At 40.1% G+C, this 25,017-nt stretch overlaps 3 protein-coding genes across 6 annotated transcripts in view; all 3 read left to right on the top strand.

Annotated features, from left to right (window-relative positions):
• The first annotated feature begins 395 nt into the window (after nt 1-395).
• Nucleotides 396-8,828, top strand: usf1 (upstream transcription factor 1). Of its 3 annotated transcripts, none has more exons than XM_046388397.1 (11): nt 396-444; nt 1,115-1,188; nt 1,337-1,386; nt 1,758-1,870; nt 2,845-2,958; nt 6,145-6,298; nt 6,650-6,737; nt 6,872-6,930; nt 7,031-7,125; nt 7,313-7,441; nt 7,989-8,828. In XM_046388397.1, the coding sequence occupies exons 2-11, from the start codon at nt 1,181-1,183 to the stop codon at nt 8,076-8,078; spliced, it is 900 nt and encodes a 299-aa protein (XP_046244353.1). In that variant the 5' UTR covers nt 396-444; nt 1,115-1,180; the 3' UTR covers nt 8,079-8,828. The 3 variants fall into 3 exon arrangements, with proteins under 3 accessions (XP_046244353.1, XP_046244354.1, XP_046244355.1); XM_046388398.1 differs by lacking the exon at nt 396-444 and adding an exon at nt 863-998; XM_046388399.1 differs by lacking the exons at nt 396-444; nt 1,115-1,188; nt 1,337-1,386; nt 1,758-1,870 and adding an exon at nt 2,427-2,555.
• A 107-nt stretch (nt 8,829-8,935) lies between these two features.
• On the top strand, nt 8,936-18,975 carry LOC124058826 (glucuronokinase with putative uridyl pyrophosphorylase). Its single transcript, XM_046388388.1, has 23 exons — nt 8,936-9,111; nt 9,803-9,909; nt 10,031-10,075; nt 10,189-10,342; nt 10,454-10,525; nt 10,915-11,003; nt 11,110-11,266; nt 11,732-11,809; nt 12,088-12,179; nt 12,326-12,431; nt 12,539-12,618; nt 12,698-12,766; nt 13,352-13,412; nt 13,526-13,542; nt 13,645-13,702; nt 14,066-14,158; nt 14,255-14,315; nt 14,400-14,513; nt 15,978-16,035; nt 16,304-16,372; nt 16,451-16,514; nt 16,652-16,723; nt 17,888-18,975. The coding sequence occupies exons 1-23, from the start codon at nt 9,055-9,057 to the stop codon at nt 17,981-17,983; spliced, it is 1,869 nt and encodes a 622-aa protein (XP_046244344.1). The 5' UTR covers nt 8,936-9,054; the 3' UTR covers nt 17,984-18,975.
• Nucleotides 18,976-19,023: 48 nt separating this feature from the next.
• The window catches only part of ubash3bb (ubiquitin associated and SH3 domain containing Bb), a 41,151-nt gene continuing 35,157 nt past the window's right edge, over nt 19,024-25,017 (top strand). The window contains exon 1 of one of the 2 annotated variants that reach the window (XM_046388387.1): nt 19,024-19,394. In XM_046388387.1, coding sequence (XP_046244343.1) covers nt 19,267-19,394 — 128 coding nt within the window. In that variant the 5' untranslated portion in view covers nt 19,024-19,266. The remainder of the gene's footprint in view (nt 19,395-25,017) is intronic. The other variant, XM_046388385.1, reaches the window with a different exon arrangement.

Below are 25,017 nucleotides of genomic sequence, written 5' to 3'. Positions count from 1 at the left end.
GTAGTGGAAGGTACCTTTAATAACGCTACAGAAACAGTAATGGTATACACATACATTGCAGCTCAGATCGTATCACCTATTCAATTTTTCGGGAAACCTGTTTTAACTGAACACGTGTTCTTTTGACGTTCTGAGTCCTGTTTCCTCTGTACCCGAACATGTATTTTATCCAGCTCCGCGAACAATCTCCTTAGGTTTCGAATTTAAAAAGTTCACCAAACACAGTTAAGGCTGTCAATTGTCTGCTGTAACCTAATATTGAAAAGGTAGCAGTTTCAATCACAGGTCGTGGGTCAGATATTCATTGTGAATTTTTCAGTACAGCATATACTCAAGCTTTTTCAACTGATCTGGAACCGGCTGAAGTAGTTTCCTGTCGCGCATGCGTATTGACGATGACGACGCTCGTCTGTTGACAAATATCGGGGGAGGGACCACTGCGGTGTAAGTAGATCTTTGTTCAGACTGAAATATATACTCCACAATCTAGCATTGTTTGCATAAATCAACCCCTTAAATGTCACTTTACACTGTATATATTTAGTGTTGCGTACACTACCTCTACAAACTTCGCGGAAATTCAAGTGTATTGTTAAACATCTGTAAAAACCGCTGGGGCCGAATCGTAATGTAGCAGAATGGTTAGGATCCAAGTCGACATAGGCAAAATGAAGCGTGATTTCCGGTTCAAATCCTCAAAGCTAAATACGTGTTTATATATCTATTAAAATGTATCTCTGTAAGAGAACATAACACTCAAGTACGCACCGTATTTAGGGATTATTTTAGGTAAATTAAAACGTGCTTCTATAAGACCACTTTTTATTGCACATGTGAACTTCTGTGCGTTTTTTTGTTGCGTTCGCTCGAATTCAGTGCCTTAATTTTGAAAGCAAAGGTCGCCAGTTTCCGCTATCACCCATGGTAACGTTCGTTCTGATTCGACTCGCACAGCCCTACGGCAAGCTAACAACAAGCCTTTTCTAATATCATCCCAGGTTTAATCTTCTGCTTCAGTGCCATTGCCGTTTTAAATGCTGTGATAGTCAATATTCTGTCGTTTCGAGCAAAGTTTCTTCCGTCTTTATGTCAAACTTATGAACTTGTTTCACAGTCAGGCTGTGGGAGAGAGAGAGAGAGAGAGTGAAGGCGGTCTCCTAGTCCAAGGCTTTCGGCAGAAATGAAGAGGTGAGTGGGACGGTAACATACGCCATTGTCACCTAATCACAAAAATACGTTGACTACGCTACCGGTCCACTGAATAACCACCACTTACTTAAACGATTAGCCAGTTTAACCATAACAGTCCTCCTTGTTTGTATTTTCATGTGTGCAGCCAACAGAAAAGCCCTGATCCAGAAGGGAGTGTTGCCGTCAACGAGGAAGGTAAAAGAAAAACGTCTATTACTAGTCACTATTAAATGCCACTATCTTTACGGTGTTGTTGGGGTATGGTTGTGGGTCCAGGCGTTTAATGCTGAGATGCCTTAAGGCTCGTGAAACACTTTAAAACCACTTTGGGTGTCCGTACTTAAATATTTTGACCATGATAACATGATATGTGCTTACTATGTTTTAATGTTATCGTACTCTTTTCAGTTCCCACCTTATCAGAGCATACATAATTATGTGATCATACCTGAAACGCTAATAATATGGTTTCAAGTTGTCTTAAAGCTGCTCTTTCCTTGAGCTGAACCAGTTTTTTCACAACCATAAACTTGGCTAACACTCTATGTGGTTTTGTGCTCCTTCAGGGTCCGTAGCCACGGCAGAGGACCCAGCAGCTATTGCCACCATTCAGTCTGCTGCCACCTTCACTGACCAACCCATCAAATATCTCTTCAAGACTGAAGGAGCAGGTGGACAGGTCAGAGGGCGTTTTGACAAAAACATCTTATCATTTCAGTTAACCTGTAAGGTCTAATTCAGATCTGCTGAGGCACTCTTAGACCAGTTTCCAACAAGAGCTGCTTGAGCTGACATATTCACTGTGATATATTACACATAGCCACATATACAGTCATGCAAATCTGAAAGCAGGAACTGTAAGCAAGGAATAGTCTATCTGGTGATATCAGTATCAATATTGGAAACATCTCAAACACTGCCTCAATGCCTATTTTGATTAATATTGTAGGTACAGATCTGGGAAGTAAGCATAAAGCCAAATGTGTTGAATTTTAATGAAAAATTGTGAACCGAAAAAAAGTGTGATTTAGATTCTTCTTCTTCTAGTTGTGGTGAAGGAAATTAAGTAGCCTTCCAAATGTCAGTGTGGACACGCACTCTTGAATCCACAGGATCTTTATCCTGAGGGTAATGTGATTGATGACTTTAAACATTAGGGACCCCCTTTCCGCTCTACCCCACCCCACAGAAAAGAAAACAAACAGAAAACAGTAAGGGTGAAAAGAAGCTCCTTTGATTGGCCAGCCATCACAAGTTCCCCTCAGGCTGTCTTTGTAGAGCAATTTCTCAGAATGCTTCTGCTACAGTCACATCAATTAGTTATCTGTGAGCTGTAAACAAGATTTGAGACAATGGATTGTGATGTACGTTCATGGAGTTGTTATGAATTGAGTTTTTGTGATTAATTTTGTGTTATTAGTTTTGCTGTCATTGAACGCTTGCAAACTGCCTTTTATCAAGAGCACATCTTGTCTGTGATTTCACATATCTGGGCCAGTATGCCAGTTGCATTACTTCCCGGTCTCAGTGCTCATGGCCACTTCACCTAATGCAGGCCTGAAAGTAGGACGCCTGTGTCTGTATGCTGTACATCTGTGTACATGTCATCGATGATGAAATACTGACAACTGCATGTAATATGTTGCATCCCAGGTGACCTACAGAGTGATCCAGGTGTCAGATGGCCAGTTGGAGGGTCAGACAGATGGAGCTGCAGCAGTCAGCCTGGTCGCTGGTTTCCCTGCAACCACTCAGACTGTCACACAGGTGAGGATAACACTGGATGTAGCTCTTGTCACAACAACAAGCGCAGATCGGTTCTGTCAAATACATTCGTTTACTTCTTGGAATCATCTCTCTTTCATTACAGCATTCTTGCCTTCCATGCCTACATGCCGTGAGAACTGTATCTTAACACGCATGTACAAACAGCTTAAAGATGACATGAAAATCATTTACAACTTCGGAAAGTAGCAAACTCACAGTGCATCTGGAAAGTATTCACACCGCTTTGTTTTTTCTGCATTTTGTTATGTTACAGCCTCATTCCAAAATGGATTAAATTAAATTTCTCCCTCAAAATTCTACACAAATTACCTCATAATGACAAAGTGATACAAGTTTGTTTGGATTTTTTGCAAATTTATTAAAAATGAAAAACAAATAATGTAACATGTATGTAAGTATTCACACCCTTTGCCATGACACTCAGAACTGAGCTCAGGTGCATCCTGTTTCCATTGATGATCCTTCAGAGGTTTCTACAACTTGAGCTGAGTCCACCTGAGGTAAATTCAGTTGATTGGGCATGATTTGGAAAGGCACACACCTGTCTATATAAGCCCACACAGTTGACAGAGCATATCAGAACACAAAGCAAGCCATGAAGTCAAAGGAATTGTCTGTAGACCTCTGAGACAGGATTGTATCGAGGCACAGATCTGGGGAAGGGTACAGGAAGATTTCTGGCACATTAAAGGTTCCAAAGAGCACAGTGGCCTCCATAAGTGGAAGAAGTTTGGAACCACCAGGACTCTTCCTCGAGCTGGCTGCCCAACTAAACTGAGTGATCGGGGTAGAAGGGCCTTAGTCAGGGAGGTGACCAACAACCCAATGGTCGCACTGACAGAGCTCCAGCGTTGTTCTGTGGAGAGGGGAGAACCTTCAAGAAGGACAACCATTTCTGCAGCACTCCACCAATCAGGCCTGTATGGCAGAGTGGCTAGACGGAAGCCACTCCAAAAAGCACCTGAAGGACTCCCAGACCATGAGAAACAAAATTCTCTGGTCTGATGAAACAAAGATTGAACTCTTTGGCATGAATGACAAGCGTCATGTCTGGAGGAAAGCAGACACTGCTCATCTCCTGGCCAATACCATTCCTGCTGTGAAGCGTGGTGGTGGTAGCATCATGCTGTGGGGATGTTCTGCAGCAGCAGGAACTGGGAGGGTCGAGGGAAAGATGACTGCAGCAATGTGTACAGAGACATCCTTGCTGACAACCTGCTCCAGCACTGGACCTCAGACTGGGGCGAAGGTTTATATTCCAACAGGACAACAACCCTCAGCATACAGCCAACATCACAAAGGAGAAGCTTCAGGACAACTCTGTGAATGTCCTCGAGTGGCCCAGCCAGAGCCCAGACTTGAACCCTATTGAGCATCTCTGGAGAGATCTGAAAATGGCTTTGCACCGACGCTCCCCATCCAACCTGATGGAGCTTGAGAGGTTCTGCATTGAAGAATGGGAGAAACTGCCCTAAAATAAGTGTGCCAAGCTTATAGGATCATACTCACAAAGACTTGAGGCTGTAATTGCTGCCAAAGGGGCTTCAACAAAGTACTGATCACAGGGTGTGAATACTTATGTACATGTTATACTTTTGTTTTTTTATTTTTAATAAATTAGCAAAAAAATTCAAGCAAACTTGTTTCACTATTATGGGGTATTTTGTGTATAATTATGGGGGGAAAAATGAATTTAATCCATTTTGGAATGAGACTGTAACATAACAAAATGTGGGAAAAGTGAAACGGTGTGAATACTTTCCGGATGTACTGTAACGTCTGCCAGGGGAACAAGAATGCAACATAGAACAACAAATTATATCATTGTATCAAATGTTGATACATTATAATCTTTAAACCCATTTTAACCTTTAATGAATTAATTACTTATTAATTATACAAAGTAACGAACCTATGAAATATATTCAGTACATTTATGTAATAGTGCTTACACTGACCAACAGCATGAGCATGAATTTCTGAGCTCTATCTAAGATGATCACTAACCTTTTGTAGTCATGTTTCAAACCTGACATTTTTGATGGAGAAATTGATCGACTCCAATTGGTGAATTATTTCAAATGTTCACGTTTTCAACATGCAACCCCCAAAAAACAAAACAAAACAAAAAACAACAACAATTGGCAGATGCCCAATACTGAAGGTTGGATCGGAGTGGGCCCAAAACTATGTCCAGTTCCCCACCATTTCATTATTTTGGTGACTTCTGACGTTTGAGCAGATGTAACGTAGTGTATGTAAAATGTAATGCAACGCTGTCCTCAAAACACCTTTTGTTTTTAAACATCAGACTCAAATCTTCTCCGCTGGGGGGAAAAGAAAAGTTGTGGTGAAACAGGTGCTTGAGCAGGTTCAGTTGCATCCCTTCAACACCATTCATTGCCAGTGAATGATTAACTGATCTCCACCTCTGATCCAGAGCCTGAGTCTGATCTGTCACCTACTAAAATTGTAACAACTGTACCTCATGCATCTAACAGGAGCATGACACTTCACCCTCCACCTGATTCCATTCTCACAAGTTCAAGTGTTCAAGTGCAATTCTTATATTTATGTTGGGTTTTTATTGCAACCTCATTGCCACCTCTTTGTTTTTGTCTGACCACAGTTTATAGCTGCAAATCACATTTAGTGTATGTTCTATGTTTATTTTTTCATTCAACCGTAGTTCTTGCAGAAGATAGCGTTCATAGGGTGCAGTATTTTAGTTATTTAATGTTGCTTGTCCATGTTGTGCATCTGCTGCTGTTAGAGTTCAGTTTCCTTGTGTGGAATTAATAATAAAGGTCATCTTATTTTATAGTTGGGCTGTATTTGATATACAATGCTGAGTTTCTGTCTGATCTTCTAATCTTCTAAAGAAAAATCTGTTCTGATTCAGTCAGAAAGGTTCAGCACTAACATTAAGGCAGAAATGCAATTTAGAGGCTTTAAAATCCACAAAAGTTAAAAGTAAAATTTCTGGTGAAACACTTTGCAGGTTGTTTTAAATGGATATTGTAATATTAAATGATGGCTGCTTAAAGTTTCCATCCACCCACAGCCATAAATGCTGTCACATAAGCCTGCAGATTTCAAAATTTCTCACAGACTTGATCTCTCATTTCTTTTGTAACACTGGAGTTAATGTCTCTTTGATGTCAGGCTGTGTTCTCCCAGTCTGAGGGGATGGAGGGAGACGGCAGCACCGAGACGCAGTACACCTACTATCCCGCCACCATTGCAGATGCCACCACCGGCACGATGGTGACCACAGTGCAGGCCTCTGACACACTGCTGGGCCAGACCACACCCACAGGTGATCACTGCCCAGATAAAAGACCCAGCACGTAGCTATGAAAAAGCATTCATATACTGAAGCTTGTACTCTTAACCTCCTACTGAAAAATACAAAGCAATACAATGCCATATTCATCTGACTCTGCCTTTGCAAAATCTAAGTAATTACAGTGATCACAAACACAAAAAATTAATTACATGGATGAAATGCACCTTTTAAAACATTTTTCAAACCATCTTTTCTTTTTAAATTGCCCATACTACTATACTATACTATACTGCTATACTATATATATATGTGTATATTATATATTATATATGTCTGCTTCTGCTTATTCTCAGCAGCTGACGGTAAACTTTTGTTTTACAGGGCAGCTTTATGTCATGATGTCACCCCAGGAAGTTTTGACAGGTTCCAATCAAAGGACAATCGCTCCTCGCACTCAGCCATACATAGCGTAAGTACATCAGAATTGCAGCATCTCAGCTGTTGCATTAATTTAAAAGTGATCAGTTTTAGACAAATTTAGAAAATCTTCTACATCCACCAAGTCGAGCCAGGTTAATATCTTTCTTGTAATGTGTTTTCTAGAAAGCAAGAGGCCCCTCGGGGTTCCAGAGATGAGAAACGGCGAGCTCAGCACAATGAAGGTCAGCGCTCACATCCAGCTGATGACGTAGCTGTATTTTCTGCTAAATATCTGAACATGTATGAGTGATCAAGCCTCACATTCAGATGTTGTTCCAACAGTTGAGCGCCGGCGCAGGGACAAGATCAACAACTGGATTGTGCAGCTGTCAAAGGCCATCCCAGATTGCAACATTGATTATACCAAGACAGGACAGGTGAGCTCACATTCCACGCTGGTTCTCATTCTGGTGAAGATGATGAACCCAGTGGAACTGCTACCCTTCAGACATTTATTCACAAACAGTATATATTCCCAAAAGGACAAACATCACATAGTTACGTTAGACAAGACGAACAACGAAGACGCGAAATTTTAAGTTCCCTTGTTGTCTTTTGTGTCAGAGTAAAGGAGGAATCCTGTCCAAAGCCTGCGAGTACATCAAGGAACTTCGACAGAGCAACCTGAAGCTGGGGGACGATATCAACGCTCTTGATCGTCTTAGGATTGACAACCAGCTACTTAGACAGGAGGTATGTCTGCATGTGTTGGGACTAAAACTGTCAAGTGTCAAGTTTGACCAATTAGATTCGTACCCAAAGTAGTACACAAAAAAAGGAACGGGACCATGTAGTATTTTCTCCAGAACTGTGTTCTTGTCTGTGTGAAAAAGTCATTCATATGGTGTTTGACACTACATATCAGGCCTGGCTGATAAAACGATAGTGGTATGTACTGGTGACAGATGTTGCAGCAAACATCCTTTTCCACTTAAATGCATTAAATGTAAACTGCATTGAAAGAACATAATAAATACACCCTTTCTCATAAACAGCCTATCACATCCTTTGGTAATGGAGTGTGCTATGAGTGACACACAAACATCCAATCATTTAACTGGTGTTGGGGCAAATAGAGTGAAAGCTGTTTCACTTTTTCTTGACAAGCTTCTTGGGTTGTATTGTAGCATCCCTGATTCCCCCACTTATAGCTGTTTCATTCCTGATAAAAAATAATAAGTCAGTTGATGAGTCATTATTAGTACATTCCTACTCTGTTATCTATGTTATTGTTGCTCAGGTGGAAGACTGGAAGTCCAAGAATCAGATCCTGAGGAACCTACTGCGACAGCATGGCATTGTGGGATCATCCAGCACGGATCCCCAGTGAGAATCCCGTTGTCAGCGTTCAATGGGTAAATGAAGACAACCACGTACGGGCCAAAAGAGTACTTGAAATGCTTTGAGATACTTTATTTGTAGTCGAGTGTGCATGAGATGGGGGGAAATAATGGAATATTTTCATGAATACCCAAATCCAGTTTCTTTGCTAAATGCCACCCTTCAGCAGTATCTTTGAAGCGTGTTACAAAGTTGAAATCTGTTGCCTGGTGAATACAACCTATTAATAATATCATGATGCATCTGAAAAGAGAGGAAAATTTCAACGTCAGCTCAAGTTTTAGTGCTCAAATCACTTCTCATTGAATGCCTTCCTCCACAAACATGATTGTTCATTAACCTGCTGTACAGTAAGCTCTCAAATATGACCAGTTGCTCTTATCAGATTTGTTTACTTAATCTCTGCTTCTCTGTATCAAATGCACTCATGTTAATGTCTCAGAAAAAACATTGTATTCATGCTTTGACTTGTTTTCATCTTTGATCAATATTACCAGTTGATATCAAATTTGTCATCCAGTTCATAGTTGAGCCCTTTTGCTTTGTATTTTTGTATGTTTCATGAAACCTCACTGGGGACAATAATTGCATTGCAACAATGTAACTAACTAAAACAGGGGTTGGTCAGCATTGCGTTGTAGGTAGACTATGTATGTCTTTATAATAAAAAACGTCAAATAATATACTGTATGTCATAAACAACTTTCAGTTGTGTTTATTAAATTTGGTAAATTGGTAACAAGATTTAGAACTGACTTTTTTTTAAATTACGTCTTAGTTATGAATATGGATTGTGTGTACATGCGTGGTCCTGAGTAGGTTTTATTTTGAAAATGTTTTGCGGAAGTACAACATTTCGTTGACGTTGGGGGAATTGAGCTTTCGCGGAGACCGTCCGTATTTCACAGCCCGCGGACTGTTTTCATTGATTTAAAGGAACATCGGGGCAAACTGAAGATTCATAAATGATCTGTATACTGTTGGTAGCCGGCCATGGCACCGTCCTACAGACCCAAATTAAGGTAAGTAGCCTGAACGTTGCAGTAAAAAAGAGGATTACTTGAAGGAGAGCAAAGTTCGTCTTGTCGAGCATGTTTTCCGTTATTACAGCTCACAGCACGCCGAACTACCTTGAAGAATCACACACTTAACATTTGCAGTACCTGTCGGCTAACTTATATTGCAACTAGACCTCCACTTATGACATTTAGGGAATCGTGAAGACGCACTGGTTCATTCGGATTACATCTGACCCAGAAGACATAACGCAATTTTTATAAGATTGTGTTTTTATCATTGGTTCACACTGTTGTCACTGCCCCGTACCGTACTTTGTGGTGCGACAAATTGGTTAGGAATTCTTAAGGGAATATGTTTTGAAAGTTGATGTTATGTGAAAATGATTACCGTTCATGGCCTTACCTATTTAGAAACCAAAACTTTCAAGATACTCTAACGGTTGACATCATAAGAGTCTGAAGCAGTTTTTACAAATGTGTTTTCTCAGAACGAAAGGCTCCATTATTTCACGTTTGGTCCCGAGTTTGAATTGAGTGTGTGTCTGTTGTTTACCTTGAGAACACAAATACTGTATTCTACACATATATAATTATAAAGCTTCACATACACACATGATGTGGTTTTTTGGTATGGTGATTTGTAACCTGTGTTTAGCGGTTCCCTCCTCCACCTTACTCTGCTCTGCTCTACCAGAATGATGACACAGGCTTGTACAGTCACCTTGCCGGGGTACCAAAGGCCTTACTCCCTGGAATTGGAGGAAAGAAGATCCTGGACTTTTGGTGGGAAACGGTCAACATGTGAGTAACAGTGGTTAAAACGTGACTGGGCCTAATTTCTCATTTCCTCCTCTTTCGTATCCTCAGTTATGCTAAAATGATCACTGGTTAACTTTTAATTGCATCTCTTATTTCCCTGCAGGCGACAGTTGTTCACAGAAGTGTACCTGGTCACTAATGCAGACAAGTGAGTTCTAACTGTAGCCCGAAACGATGGTTTGGCAGCCTTGTTATGGTGTGTTGGCACAGCAACTTTTATTCTGCTCCTGCTCTGTTTTTTTTTCTTGTTACACTGGCCAGATACAAGCACTATGAGCGCTGGGCCACAGCTAATGACTTCCCCGTGGAAAACGTGGTCAATGATGGCAGCACTACTTTGGAGGACCGTCTCGGGGCCGTGGCTGACCTGCAGCTGGCCATACGCAGTCGCAAGCTGCAGGACGACATCATGGTGGTACGTTCAGCGTATGTGTTGTGTGTCCAGTCACACAACTGCTCATTTCACATTTCACTCTGTGAGAGCTGAGGCTGTCGTACAATGAGGATTTTCACTTGGTGTAAACAGATTGCAGGAGACATGCTGTGTGCAGACCAGAACTTTGACATCGCTCAAGTTATCCGCTTCTTCAGGTCAAAGGTGAGGCTACAATGAAAAGCTGTTCACAGCAGTGTTATTAAAGGGACAGCTCACCCTAAAATCAAAACTATGTATTTTTCCTTTTGTTAGTTGTGCTGTGTATTCATCTGGATTGTTTTGGTGTTATCAGCTGTTGAGTAGATGTTTTCCGCAAATATAACGGAACTAGATGTTATTTCACTCATGGTGTTCAAAATGAGCAAAAAATATAATACATTTAGATAATCCATTTAAGTCCAGTTCTGTCCAAACGCAAGTAATCTCAAACTATCCAAACTGATTATACTTGTTGCATACAACAGGTCAAATAAATGTTGTTCATGGCCTCCGTTGTGGAGGAGAAGTTATGAAAAGTAGCTGTAGCCCATCCCTTTGTGTCTGTGCTGCAGCCTGGGGAGCTGATCATATACTACGAGCTGGAAGAAGGTGAGAAAAGCAGCTCCAGGGGCATTGTGGAGGTGTGTCCTGACACCCACAAGTGAGAAGAAGTTTTTTTTTCCTTTTAATGGTGTGTGTGGCATTTCAAAGTGTCATTGACATGTTTTGTACATTTGATTTTAATCAACTGTACTTTTATCAATCAGGATAACCCGCTTCTTGGAGAAACCGCAGGAAGGGCTGACGGAATCTCGGCTGGCCAGCGTGGTGTTTTACTGCATCCAGAGAGACACACTGTCCTACCTGTCTGACTTCCTCAGCCTGCAGCCTCAAGCTGCAGACAGGAGCTTTGGACGATTCTGGGTTCGTAAGTGCTAATTCAATATGAGTCAGTACTTTTTGGTATTGCATTGTCATGCAAGATATGACTCCACTCCTCTGTGTCACTTAACTGTAAACTTTGTCCAAGTTCCTTTGTGTTAGATTTTCAACCCAGAGCTCCTAAACCCTCTTAGATAATTAAACTGAATTTGCAAGCTAAATTAATATCTGATAATAGATATTACACAACTACTAGATGAACTACTGTATTCAGAAGAAAAGACGAATTCTAATTATTCGATTTCATTTTAATCTGTTTATGATCGCCAAATAAGTTTAAGGTAATTTATACATTGCCATTGCTTTTCATGATGTTGGTAAACTCTAAGATTAAAATTTGATTCAGTCAGACTATCTGTAGTCCTACTTTACTAAACCTAAAATGAAATCTGTGCATTGTCATGGGTGGATACAACCAAGTCACTTTTATGGCTCCTCTCTCTTCAGGAGTGGCTCATTAATGAGAAGCAACGCGACGTGTTTGGGATGAAGCTTCCTACTGGCTTCCAGCTCATTGGACAAGTGGTTTGTATCCTAGAATCAGTTCATCAGCTGGAGCTGTTTTTTCACACAGAGCACCAAATTTATAGATTATGATGAACAAAGCCCTGAAAATTATTATTATTAATTCTACACTTCGTTCTACATTTAGGACAAGTTGGCTGAGTGTCCTCACAGGGTTTAGATGTTGCTTCTCTGTTGCAGAAGATAAATGGATTCATATATAAAACTTCTTTGTAGTTTTTTGGGCTTTTTTTTGTTTGTTTGTTTGTTTTTTTTTTACATTTCCTCTGACATCTCAGGGCCTGTCAGACTACACCAAGTGGCTCACCCACTACTCCACCAAGCAACAAGACAATCCTGCTAAACCAATCACATGCCGATCATACGCCAGGTAAGAAAACACAAAGTACTCCAGCCCCTCTTGATCTGATCTTAGTTCGCTTTACTGTGGTTTTCTCAGCCCTTTTTTCTTTCCTAGCTCAAAATAGCGCAGTCAGACAGAGACGGAATAGAAATTTGCTTCCCAATGTGTCACAGGGTTGGATTAATGGGGAATCCCTCTGACGGCTTCAATGGGAAAACCATCGCAATGTCCATCTCTAACTTCTGGGCCGAGGTCACTCTTGTGGAGAGCCAGACTTTGGTAACACGCACACAAACACATCTAAGCACACCCATAAGATAAAAAAAACCTATTTTCATCAGGGACATGTTGTTGCAAAAGTCATTTGAGTTTCTGTGACATTGCAGGTTTTAGTCCCTCATCCCCTCAATGACCCCACAGAGTTTGGAAGCCTGCAAGATCTGTTCTGCATCAGCAGGAAAGAAGGGTGTGTACGCAATGAGCTACATGACAGAGATGGTCATGTTCAGGCTTTTTCACAATCGTCTCTTCATTATTGACTGCAGATACCTGGGAGGTCTGCGGCTGCTACAGGCTACCTGTAAGAAGTTCTACCAGTTCTGCTCCAAACAAGGGTAAGACAACTCGAACGAGACCAACGTGCAGACATGTTGCTGTACTGCTGTGTACAGTCATCTTGCGTCTTGGAAAAATGCACGCTTCGCATGTATCTTTGTTCTAAATGGCTGTACATCTGTACAAGTGCAAATTAGTCTGCCAATGCCAGGCTCACAAATCAATTTGATCAGTAATATTTAATGCCTGTGATCATGACTGATTTCTGCTGCCCCCAGGTGGCCAAAATGGCCTTATTTCAGGTATAAACAAAAAAATGAAGAATTTAGTATAACTTAATCCTACCTGCCGAAAGCATTGGCTTTGTGGGTTTTTTGAATTAAGTTGATTTGCATTTGAAAACAGTCTGAAATATGAAATATGGGAAAATATGGTTTGATAATTATAGACGATTTGATCTGTTGCAGTAAACCAATACATCATATTTCATAATGTGTTCCTGAATTTTATGAAAAAATAAGAATTTACGAAATAAGTAATGAAAGCACAGCTTCAAACATTTTTGGTCTGTATGTTTTATTTGTTAAAGACACACACATTGACTGCTAATGCTCATTTAATATCTGTCTGCTTTTTGACCACAGTATTGCTCTGACAAAGCAGAACTTCACACTGAAGTATGACACCAACATTCCTCGGCAAGTGGTGAGGATCCATTTAAGTACTGGTTTCTACGAAGCCCAACAATTCACAACACGCAGTTTGTAATGCGATAGAGTTATGTGATCATGAAATTATCTTTCTCTGTTTTAATGAAGGGCCTTGCTGGAAGCAGGTAAATAGTTTTGTTTGATGATTTCCCATCTGTGTAGTTCAACTTAAAGGTAATTTTGCACACTAAATGATTGACTTGTTTTACAAACCTCTCTTTTCACAGTGCCATCGTCTCTGCAACCCTTAAGTGTCTTATGAAATTCTACAACATCACAGACAATGTAAGGACTATACATATTTGTCCCATTTCATGGTGTTAACAAACCCATTCGAGTTATCTCTGGATTTGTACATCAGTCTCATTTCGTACACTGTTTACCATCGTCAGACCCTCTGACAGCTTCAGGAATGGTAACAATATCAGGCTCTTCTGTTTGAAGTTACATGCAGTGAAGCTACACACAGAGAAATTTTACTTTGTATCGTATATTAATTTCAAAGAACACATTAAAATTTGTGCGCAATCAAATCCTTTTTACAAACCCTCAGAGACAAAAGATGCCCCAATTTGTTAATAAAAAGTCTGACCACAAGAAAAAAAACACAAAACTTACCTATTATGTTTATATTATTTTCTACTCTAGGACCTCCCGAAGCCAGTCCGAGCCAACTTCATCCTCAACGTGGAGACGGATGAACTTTTCATTACTGCTGGTCTGCAGGACAGAGTCGTGCAGGTCAGTAAGAGAGTCAACACTACACCAGTGCAATGGACGCTTGTCGTCGCTGTACAACATATCAGTTATCTTTCATTTACTGCCTACTCTTTGCAGGTCTATCAAGGCTTAGTCTACATGGATTTTAGCAAGAAGCTCATGGAAGATCAGGGCCATGGTACTGAAGTTATTGTCTGTTTGTAGACACCAAGTAGACAAATACAAATTTCTTTCATGATGCTAGTGTGTTTCTCATTCTCAGGAAACTATGTCTCTATGGATATGAGTGAACTCCCACCATTTTGGCTCGCTTACCTTAGTGATCCCAGTGACTCTGGACGCATCCACAGCAACACCAGACAGCGCTGGCTCAATGGTACGTCTTCATATCAAATATGTATCAACTAACATCAGCTTTCCGTGATTCATGATGTCAAAGGTCACTGCCAAAATGTCTTCAAAACAAGGAAGCTACAGTTTGACCAGTAAGGTTTAGATTCTGATATCTGGAGATGATGATATTAATCACCGTCAGTCTGTGGTGAGTCCAGACCTTTGTTTCACGTTGAAATATCTCAGCAGTTATTATCCACCAACACAGGATGAATCCAAATTACTTTGGTAGGGCTTGATATCATTTCAAAATATTATGATACCTGTTCCAATGCCAATACCCTTTAAGTGATACTGGTACTAATACTTCATTCAGTTTCTCAGGATGCTGAGCTGGTTTCAAGTGAAATGTATGACGGAGACATTACCATGAAATACTTAGTTTCAACAGGATATTCCGCTCAGTATCAATGCGGCCTTCCAGGAAGTCCTGAGTACATTTAAAAATGGTGTTCATGTACCAACTTTGGTGACTCTTGGCTTTTCCTCTGGTGCCATCATCTGGTCAAATTTAACTTTCAGTTTGTCCATTACTTTGGCTTATGACCCAGTACAATCAAAAGTAATGACGTTCCCTTAAAGAAGAAGAAGAATCTGCTCTATTGACAGTATATATATTTTTACATACACACACTGAATTTGTCTTCTGCATTTGACCCATCCTTAGTTGAACACACACATGCAACACCCGACAAATTACATGCAGTGAAACACACACAGGAGCAGTGGGGAGCATATTGGGGGGGTTAAGTGCCTTGCTCAAGGGCACATCAGCCACCACACCCAAATTTTTCCTGCCCGTCCGGTGGGGGAATCGAACCAGTGACCCTCTGATCACAAGCCGCTTCTCCCCCCCTCTAGGCCACGGCTGCCCCCAAACCTGTGTTTAGTGCCAATTAGCAAGCATTAGCATGCTAAAACAATAATATGCTTGCATTAGCATTTATGTCAAAGCAGCACAGCATGTAGCTCTGCACAACACCATTGATTGTTAAACAGAACACACAGCAAATGGCAATTAATAATTGTGTTCTCCCATGAGCAGTAGCTAGTTTGCAGACTTCCTTCCTCACTCTCTGATGGCTCCTCTGATGTTTCCAGTGTTTCCCCCGCATTTAAAGCAGCTATAGTTCAACAGATATGACCCCTTTGATAGGAGATCAAATTGAATGCACCTTAACTAAAATGATGGACATCTCTGGGAACATTGTTGGAAACGCTTGGAATACACAGCTCATTTTTGACAGTTTAATGTGGAAATGTTTCATATTATGCTTTTAATTTCATTTTATGGCCAACATTCTCAGAAGTTCTCAAGTCCTTTTTAAATGATCATACAAGCCCATGTGCTCATTTCCATTTTTCTGTTCCTTTTAAGGAGTTATAAAATTGGAAGCACATTTGGTTGTTTGATAAGCTATTCTCATGTTGCTCTGTCTTTTCACAGGGGAACCTCTTGTAGTTGAGGCCATGAAGACTTTTGCTGAACTCACTGATCAGGCCAGGTTGGTTTGGGTGCTTTAAGTGGAGTGTTGATCAAGAATTTTTTTCAATGGAGGTTTAGTCAAACCAATCAGAGTACAAGCTAGACAAAATGGCCATTGGATTAATTATGTCTAGCCTTTGCACAACAGTGTTAAAGTGGCTTTGGCCTTTCTGAAATATATAAGATGTTCATGCAAAGTCTGCAACTTTGCTGACTAAAGTGTTCCTAGTTTTTTTTAAAGTTCAGAATACTGAAGGTGAAAATGACTGAAAATGTTCTTCCCTCAGGAGGGCTATACAGGAAAGAGACTGGAGCACTCTGGCACAACTCATGGACCAGAACTTTGAACTGCGGAGGTAACCCCTATATTTTGATCTGAGGCATCACTCATATTACAGATACAGTCACAGCTAAAGTCACAATGTATCCCACAGGTCTGTCTACACCGATGAGTGTCTGGGCCCTGGGAATCTCAAGATGGTTGCGTTGGCAAAGCAGGTACCTTCTCAGAGGTTGCACTACCTGCTCGGAGCTAATTACGTTTTATTTATTTAATTTATTTATTTTAACATCTGTGTGCTTGCAGGAATGTTTCTAATTGTGTGCATCGATAAAGTATTTACTTCATCTTGCAGTTTGGCTCCGCGGTGAAGTTGCCAGGCAGCGGGGGTGCTGTGGTCGGTCTGTGTCTGGATCATGCAAAACTGGTAAGACAGCACTACGTGGAAATTATTGTCTCCAGCAGACATTGCCTATGTATGCCGTCTGAGGACGTGGATTTGGGGCTTCATATTCGTGTTGACATTCCCTTGTTGCACACTAGACACACCAGGTATTAAGGGTTTTCAGACCATGGACACCTTTTCTTAGTTCATAGAACTCAGTTTTGTGAACTAGTTCTTTTTATTGTATCTGCACTGCAAGAATTAGGAACACCATCAGTCACCGTTTTTAAAAACCTGTGGAAAACATTTGCTGAATAAACACCAGCTGGTAACAGTATCCCAAAAAATGGAACAAAAAATGAACAAACGTCTGTCAAATGGTTGTATGTTGTGCAGTAGTGACGTTGCCATACCAAATGGCAGCCAGCTGACTTCACTGCAGCATTTGAATACAAACAGAAATAAAGCTGCTGAGGGCATGTAATTCATCTGGAACTTCCAAATGGCCACTTCACAGGGTCCTCAGAACTGTTCGGTCCAAAAATGCTTAGTAATGAGCAAGTGTTTCTTCATACTTAATTTAATTAAAAATTAAAAACATACAACAAACAAAAAAGTGCACAGAAACTACAGGACTACATTAAATATCTGTAGTAATCAGTAGATCTAAGTGGAAATATTTTCTGATGTAATTGATCAAAAAATGAGGTGTAGTGAGTAAAATTCTGCACAACCACGAGTCAAGAGAGACGGGTTTATTACCCAAGAGATGTAATATATTGTTTGTTTCAAAGAAACTTCTTTTCTGTTCCGCATCCATATATGTCACATCTTTTTGAAACATAGATTAGAAATTGGAAAAATAGTTTAATCAGCGAAACAGAAATACACGTGGGTTAGATTTATAAAAAAAATAGGTCAACATGCAATGTGTCATGGCTAGAACCAAACTGAGTCCATGATATATATATGAAGAAATATGGGCATAAAACTCAACTGTGTTTTATCCAGTGATAGTAGTCCAGTGTAAAATGTCAGTCCCCAAGAATATAGCAAATGTCCTCACAAAAAGTGTGTGACAACTTTAAGGTCATCTCGGTACGCAGAAAGTCCCACCTTAGTAATTAACCTGTTCTGAGTTGTAAATTCGGTATTGGTGAATCTGCCATCAGTGCTATCTGATGCAGTCTGTGTTTGTTCCACTAGGTGGAGATGAGGCAAGCTTTCCAGGAGGCAGGCTGTGTCTTCTGTGTCATCACACCATACAACCCATCTGCCGGCACTGTTGGTGGCCAAGACTAACCTCACATCTCCCCATGACTCAGTCAGGCTACTCAAGGCCAGCTCAGGGCCTGTGGTTGAATATGGCACAGAGAGGGCTTCAATGAGTCAATGTCAATGTCATTTCACAGGACTTCCTATTACAGTGGGCAGCAAAGATCCAGATCATTTACGTGAAATGAGGTATAATCCATAAGTAGAGAATAATCAGGTTACGATGAGGATCTTTACCCTTTGGGGATAGTTTGTGTAATTTATCAGACTGACCAAATAATGTTATGAGATTATGAGATTCAGGACATTTAGGGTCACTTAAAGTGCAGTGAATTAAAGCCCTTCTGCCAAATTTATCGTCTATAACAATGCAAAAATTATGCAGTTATTTTTTTGTGTGTCTGACAATCAGACTCACACACACATGCACACTAAAGTAATCACTTATATAGACTATGAATTTTATGTCATTATACTTGTACAGTGAATGTAATTTTGTACACAAATTAAAAGCAATTTACATAGCTCTTAGTGTTTTGTCATGTATACCATGTAGCTTGTAAAGCATCATTTAACCTGTCCGTAACCCATATTACACACACATGGCTGAGCGTAAACCCACCAAGTACAGCTGGTTTAAATAAGATGTAAGTCAAACTGTACAAACCACTTAGACCCCATGTATTCTATATACTTCCACTGTACTTTGTACTATACAGAGGTGCCACGATTAGTCAATTAATCAGTTAGTTTATCAAAACAAAATTAGTTAGTATTTTGACAACCCATTAATCATTTCAGTCATTTTTCAAGCTAAAATGTTTAACATTCTTGAATATCAGGATTTTCTGTTTTTCTTTGTCGTCTATGACCGTAAATAGTCTTTGTATTTTGGAGTGCTGGTTGGACAGAAGAAGTCACTTGAAGACATCACCTTGGGCTCTGGGAAATTGTGATGAGACCTTTTCACTACTTTTTTTTAAACATTTTATAGACAAAACGATTATTCGGTTAATCGTGAAAATAATCAGTCGAATAATTCATGATGCCCTAATAGTTTTCAGTGATTTTCTGCTCCGTGTACTGCTGCTGTACTGTGTAGTATTCAGCGAGCAGATCTAATTTGCTGTTTCCTCCAGTGGGCGGAGTAGCAGGTCTCTGCCTGGCCGCGCAGCGCTGCTCTCAGCTCTGCTTAGTGTAGTCGCCGTTGCCTCTCCACTCATGCGGACCCAGCCGTAGCTCATGGACTAGCCGGCGGTCTGGGGTTGGACTGTATTAGGCTTGTAGCGGACAGGGTGACCCAGTGGACCATGGCTGCCAAAGAGGACCTCTACAGTAAAATCCTCCCTCGGAGGCTCCGACAGAACCGGTCAGGCTCAGTGAAATGTGGCTCCAATTTAGACGTGCTTTTATCCATGGGCTTCCCCAGACCAAGGGCGTAAGTAGGCTGACCTAAACACCGTATCCGTGTGTGTGTGTGTGTGTGTGTGTGGGCTGGGTGATTACATGCATGTCAGAGGTCGTCGGGGGACCTAACGGGGACATGGCCGGTGTGTGAGCAGCGACTAACGTGTGTTACGGTTATTACGTTAATGGACGGGTCAAACGCAGCATCACTCCACACTCGCCTTTTCAACGCATCGGTTTTCGCTGTGCGCAGCTAGCTGGTATTCCCTGTATGTAGACCAGTGAAGAGTGGAATAGAGTCATAAAGTATGACATAGCGTAATTAAATAACTACATGACAACAATAAAGTAGACAGTAGAAAGAATAAACTCGGGCTCATAATCGAAAAGATGAATGGAGCGAAACGCAAACAATGTTAGCAAGAATGGAACATAAAAAGTTAACAGAATTGTAACATGAGCATCAAATGCAACAAAAAAGCCTCGGAAATGAATGTGAATTTCCATTTTCACTCTTTACCTTGGTTTTAATTGTAGCCTTCAATGAAGCCTGATATGTTAAAGCCTTTTTTTCTTTTTTTAATTTAAATAAATGGTATATCTACTTACTTATTTGAGTTTAGTCAAGCGTACCATTGACTTGAAAGAAACCATATGATGGAGGAGTTGTCATACGTAAACTCTTCACGAAACTGGAGTCAGGAGTCATGAAGTCATGACTGTGTGTTTGTGTCATACGGTTCACCCTGTGTCCTCCGCTGTTGCTGAATGGAGTGACTGTCCTTGACTTGGCCAGATCAGTGAGTTCACATCCGTCCTGTCGGCTACAGTCTCTGACTGTAAACACAACACTGCTGTATACTGTATAGGACCAGCTAGGAAGGCAGCCGTTTACATGCAGTAACTAATAAATACTGGATTACGACTAATAGCGTTTTTTTTTTTATTTTGGTGATGTTTTTAACTTTTTTTAAATGTGTGTGGGTTGTTAGGCAGTCAGAGGAAAAGAGAAATTGCTAAAATCACATCTGACCGTGCGAGCACAGCCTCCAATGGGCTAGCGGTCCGTGGTGTCAGACCTGTTTCCAGTGAAGCAATATGTATGGATTCATGGCTCTGATTATGGGCTGCTGATTGATTGGACACCGAGTCAGTAGAGTGGGACATTATGGGGACATTCTGGGGCAGCACATAATTATATATGCAACAGCTGCAATACTGGAGTGTGTTCGTTACATAGCAGACAATGTATGTCACTTTGTGTTAAGCCATGTCAGTTGTCAGCTAACTTGCTAATCTTACCTGCCTAGCTTGCACAGTGGCTGCTGTAACGCTGTCAGCACGAATATTATCATGTGTTAATGCGTTTAATTCAGGATTGTGTGAGGGAAATATTTCACTTTTTACCTGCTAAATGCTCCACCATGTTCACTGGCTAGCTGCTGGCTTTGGCGTTTGGTCCTGGGCTGACAGTGTACATGAGTTAATCAGAACTTTTTGCTGCTTGTCTGATCCCTCACTTTTTGGTTTGTAGAGATGTCATCACAATACGCACTGGGTACACATTGCAACTTTTGAATTAACTCGTACTTACTCTCTGTTTGACAAACGATGTACTGTAGTCATTGTCTCTTCATTACCACAACATACATATCACTGTACATTAACAGCTATTGATATGTCCATGATAGCTAATATCAACAAGCCATCTTAGCTGTTTTCCTCTAGTATGCATTCTGTCCATGTGTTTTGAACTGCAACTTTCAGAGATCATTTCAGAGTTTGTCAAATGCTGTGAAATCATTTTCCATGTGTGACGACAGTCGTTGACTACCAGACTACTTTTTATTCTGAAAAAATATCACTTCCTGTGTACCAGAATATTTTCCCAGGAACGACCTCATTGACACCAGCTGGTCAGAAAAGCAGATAGAAAGTATTCATAAACCTTCTATGGTACAATCAGTTTTGTGTCATTTTAATTAGTAAAAGTAGCTAAACCTATTTTTGTCCTTATTATTTCGTCTGGAGGAACTCTCATAGCACTTTTTTTTAGGTCATACACTTCTTCAGTCACAATCTTGGGAGCCTTACTGCCCCTTTTATCCAGACAGATGTCACACATCAAGAGTGTTTGCGTGTATGTAAAGTGTGTGCTGTGGTTTGCTGAATGGACACAGCAGATGATGATAGGCCCCCAGGCAGGCCATCGCTGGCCTAGAACACACTCCCTCAGGGAAGCCACAACCTCTTTTATATCAGCCCATGACTGCCTGGACTTGACACGGCCACTTATTAACTCCCTTTCTCTGTCTGTCTGTCTCCCTCTTTTCTCTGTCTAAAGAAACTGACCTACTAAATTGACTGACCAACTTTAGGTGTCCTGGTTCTGCTGTAAAAGGATTATTTCAGTGTAGAAAGATTCAATTTATCTCCTCTTCCAGTCTCTACTAGTCATGCCTTTGTTTTGGTTTGAGGGCATCCCTGCATTGCTAGCAGTGTTCAAACAAGAGAGTAGATGACCTCTGGCTTTATAGAATAGAGTTTAGTCAGTCATATCAGTACATTATCTGCAGTACTGAATTCTACTACTTCTGATTCTTATTAAAAATATTTCAAGTTTCATGCCTCAGTTATATTCAGTCTTAACACAATGTCTCCTAAATGACAATTTTTATTTTATTTCAGTTAAAATGTGTGTGTAAATGATTTTTCATTTCATTGATTTTTTTTTTTATCAAGTCTGCAATCTTACATCAACACAGTCTCCGTTGAGTTACTCTACATAGTACTGATAATAAAAAAAAAATCCATCTTGCCTTATTAACAGCTGACATTGCCTTCATCTTAGAGACAGGAAATGGCTGTAGGTCTACTGTCTGTCAGGTTAAATCACTCTGAAAACAAAATCGATTGTGCTCATTATTCTCCTCTCTGGGGAAATAAAGCTTCCAGCAAGTCACACGGTGCATTCCCCCAACTTCGTAAATGACAGCCTTGTGCATGTCATCCAACTCTTAATGTACTGATCAATTAGACATTAAACAAGCAGAGTCATGCTTGGTTTTACAAGAATACTGACTGTGCTACTTAAAAATGTTGGCTCAGAGTGGCGAAACACTAGCAAAGAAGAAGAAGAATAGCAAAAGCAACTGAAAATATCTGCAAAGTGGGGAGACAACATGAGGTCTGGGAGCTTCTAAACCTCCAAACTGAGGACGAGGTCGACCGCCATTTAAGGGTGATGTTAACTGAGTAGCCTTATCATGTTATCCCAAGAACTGCATCACACTAGATGCTGATGCTGTAGTGCTATATGTAGAGCTGCAACAACTATTTGATGAATCAATTAGTCAATCAACTATTTTTGCAATCAACTAATTATTTCAGTCATTTTTCAGGAAAAATATCAAATATTACTTAAATGCAAGAATTTGCAGCTTCTGGGTCTTGGTGGTTTTTCTGTTTGGTGGACGTAAGAAACAATTTGAGATGCCATTTTTTGGACGTTTTATAGACTAAATAATCAATTAATTGTCAAAATAAACAACAAGTTAATCAATAATGAAAAGTGTTAGTGGCAGCCCTTGGTACACGTCATGCCTCTTGGATGCTACCCTTACACACGTGTGGCGTTATGTCGCCGTTGTCCCTTTAGTTTAAATGACAAGACAGAAAGGTCAGTTAGTAGGATCCAAAGCAAAAAAAAAGTTGTTGCTCAAGAACAAGTTTGTCATTATGAGACATCTGAACTTGCTCAGTCTTTGCGTAATAAAATTTCTGGCTTCAAAGTACCAACATCACTCACTTTATGTGCATAAACTCTTGAGTGTTTTTGTAAGTTGATTTGGTTCTCACTCTTGAAAGCCCTGATAACATAATTATTCAATCAACTTCTCATAATGGTGATGTTAAATTAATGAGCCACCTCAGTCATTTGTGTTTGGCTCTTTGGTATGATTGAAGGGAACTGAGTCATACTTGGTAAGAGCCATTCTTTGTATTTCCATGTGTGAACTCCAAACCCTGACATACCAGATTACACGGAACAATCTGAGAAGTCATTTTTGGAAACTATATGTGAAAGGGCAGGCACTTTGGGAAGAAAAAAACAAAAAAAAAAACCAAACAAAACACCTGTCACCACCTCACCTTCAGATGAATGAATGACATGGTGTAATACAAAGGCTTCTATTCTATTCAATGAAGAAATGCTCTCCAGTTCTGAAATAGCTGATGCTATGCTATGATATGTCTTTATGGTCCCCTTTTAATTTACTTATTTTGCCTCTGATTTGCATTTGTGTTTAATGCTGATTGCTTGATTGATTGCTTGAATGCTTGATTGGATACCTTATGAGTACATGATTTTTGACCGGCGCAAGAACTATATGTGTTGCACGTCAGCCATGTGAGACATAGAAGACTAAAGCGATGTACTTGCAGATGAAGATAATGTTATGGAGGAATGTCATATAGCTGGAAAGGCTGGTGCTCTATGTCTTCAACTATCAGTATTTTCATATAAGCCACACAGTTGCCCGAATTTAAAAAAGTAAATGAACTATTTAAAGAAGATACAAGTAAAATAAGTATTATTTCTTTGTATTGTTTCTTTCCGCTTTTTTATCAGCTGATTAGAGTTTGTCTTTATCTTTAGCTATTTTAAGTTTTATTTATTGATTATGCTTATGATTATATGAGTTCAATCAGTCGAATGCCAATGCTGGTTGAATAATGGCTTTCAAATGGAAAAAGCTCTCAGTTCTAAGCCAGATGTTCACCACATTACTTTTTAGGCTAATCACTAACATCCAATGTACTGTTTATCTCTATTAATTTGAAATTTTACATTGTTAAATGATCATATCAGTCTCCAACTCCAGTTATTTATTCTTCAGTGTTGTAGTAAACAGCAGTAGGTACAACTATAAGCCCCGAAAGAACTATGTAGCCTTTCATTGCCTCACCACATTATCCCCAGTCTGTTTTAACTGTACCCACAGCTGTCTTATTAGTATGATGGGGTCTGTGTCTTGAGATCTAAAGTTGTAGCTTAATAATTTACGTTAGCTCTTTCTGTTTGAAACTGTCCTCTTTTCTCATAACCCCACTCGAGTAGACGATATTTGAAAGATGTTTCATAACACTTAGCAAAGTAAGCACTTTTTAAAACAGCTGAAACTGGACTGGGTTCACATTGCAGTGTTTTACACAGATGGTGCCAATGTAGCATTTACACATTTACAAAGTGATGTGGGTCTACAGGCAGAATTGTAACCCACAGTGTATGTGGCATTATTTAAGGTCAACATAAAGCTGATTTGAGTTCTTCTTTCTATTAGACACCCACTCACTTCCCACTTCCTGTGTCAATAATGATTTTTTTTTTTTTTTTTGCCATTGCTATACTAGGCATATGAGTGCATACTTCCACGATGAGAGCTGAAATGCACAACTTATGTTATCTTCTGGGCCTCAGGTGTACAGCTGAAGATTTACATCTGATGCAAGTGCCATATTTGCACTACACTGATCATTGCTGATGAAGTGTTTTCTCTACCATTTCTCAATAGCTGACTACATAGGAAATGTATTTTCTGTATAGCTCAGCTCAAGGGTTGCGTGTTTGCTGATATAAAGGAAGAAAAGGA

The sequence above is a fragment of the Scatophagus argus genome, chromosome 5 (genome assembly GCF_020382885.2).
Source record: "Scatophagus argus isolate fScaArg1 chromosome 5, fScaArg1.pri, whole genome shotgun sequence".
Classification (NCBI taxonomy): domain Eukaryota; kingdom Metazoa; phylum Chordata; class Actinopteri; family Scatophagidae; genus Scatophagus; species Scatophagus argus.
The sequence above is the reverse complement of the archived record's forward strand: the minus strand, read 5'-3'. Positions and strand labels throughout refer to the sequence as shown.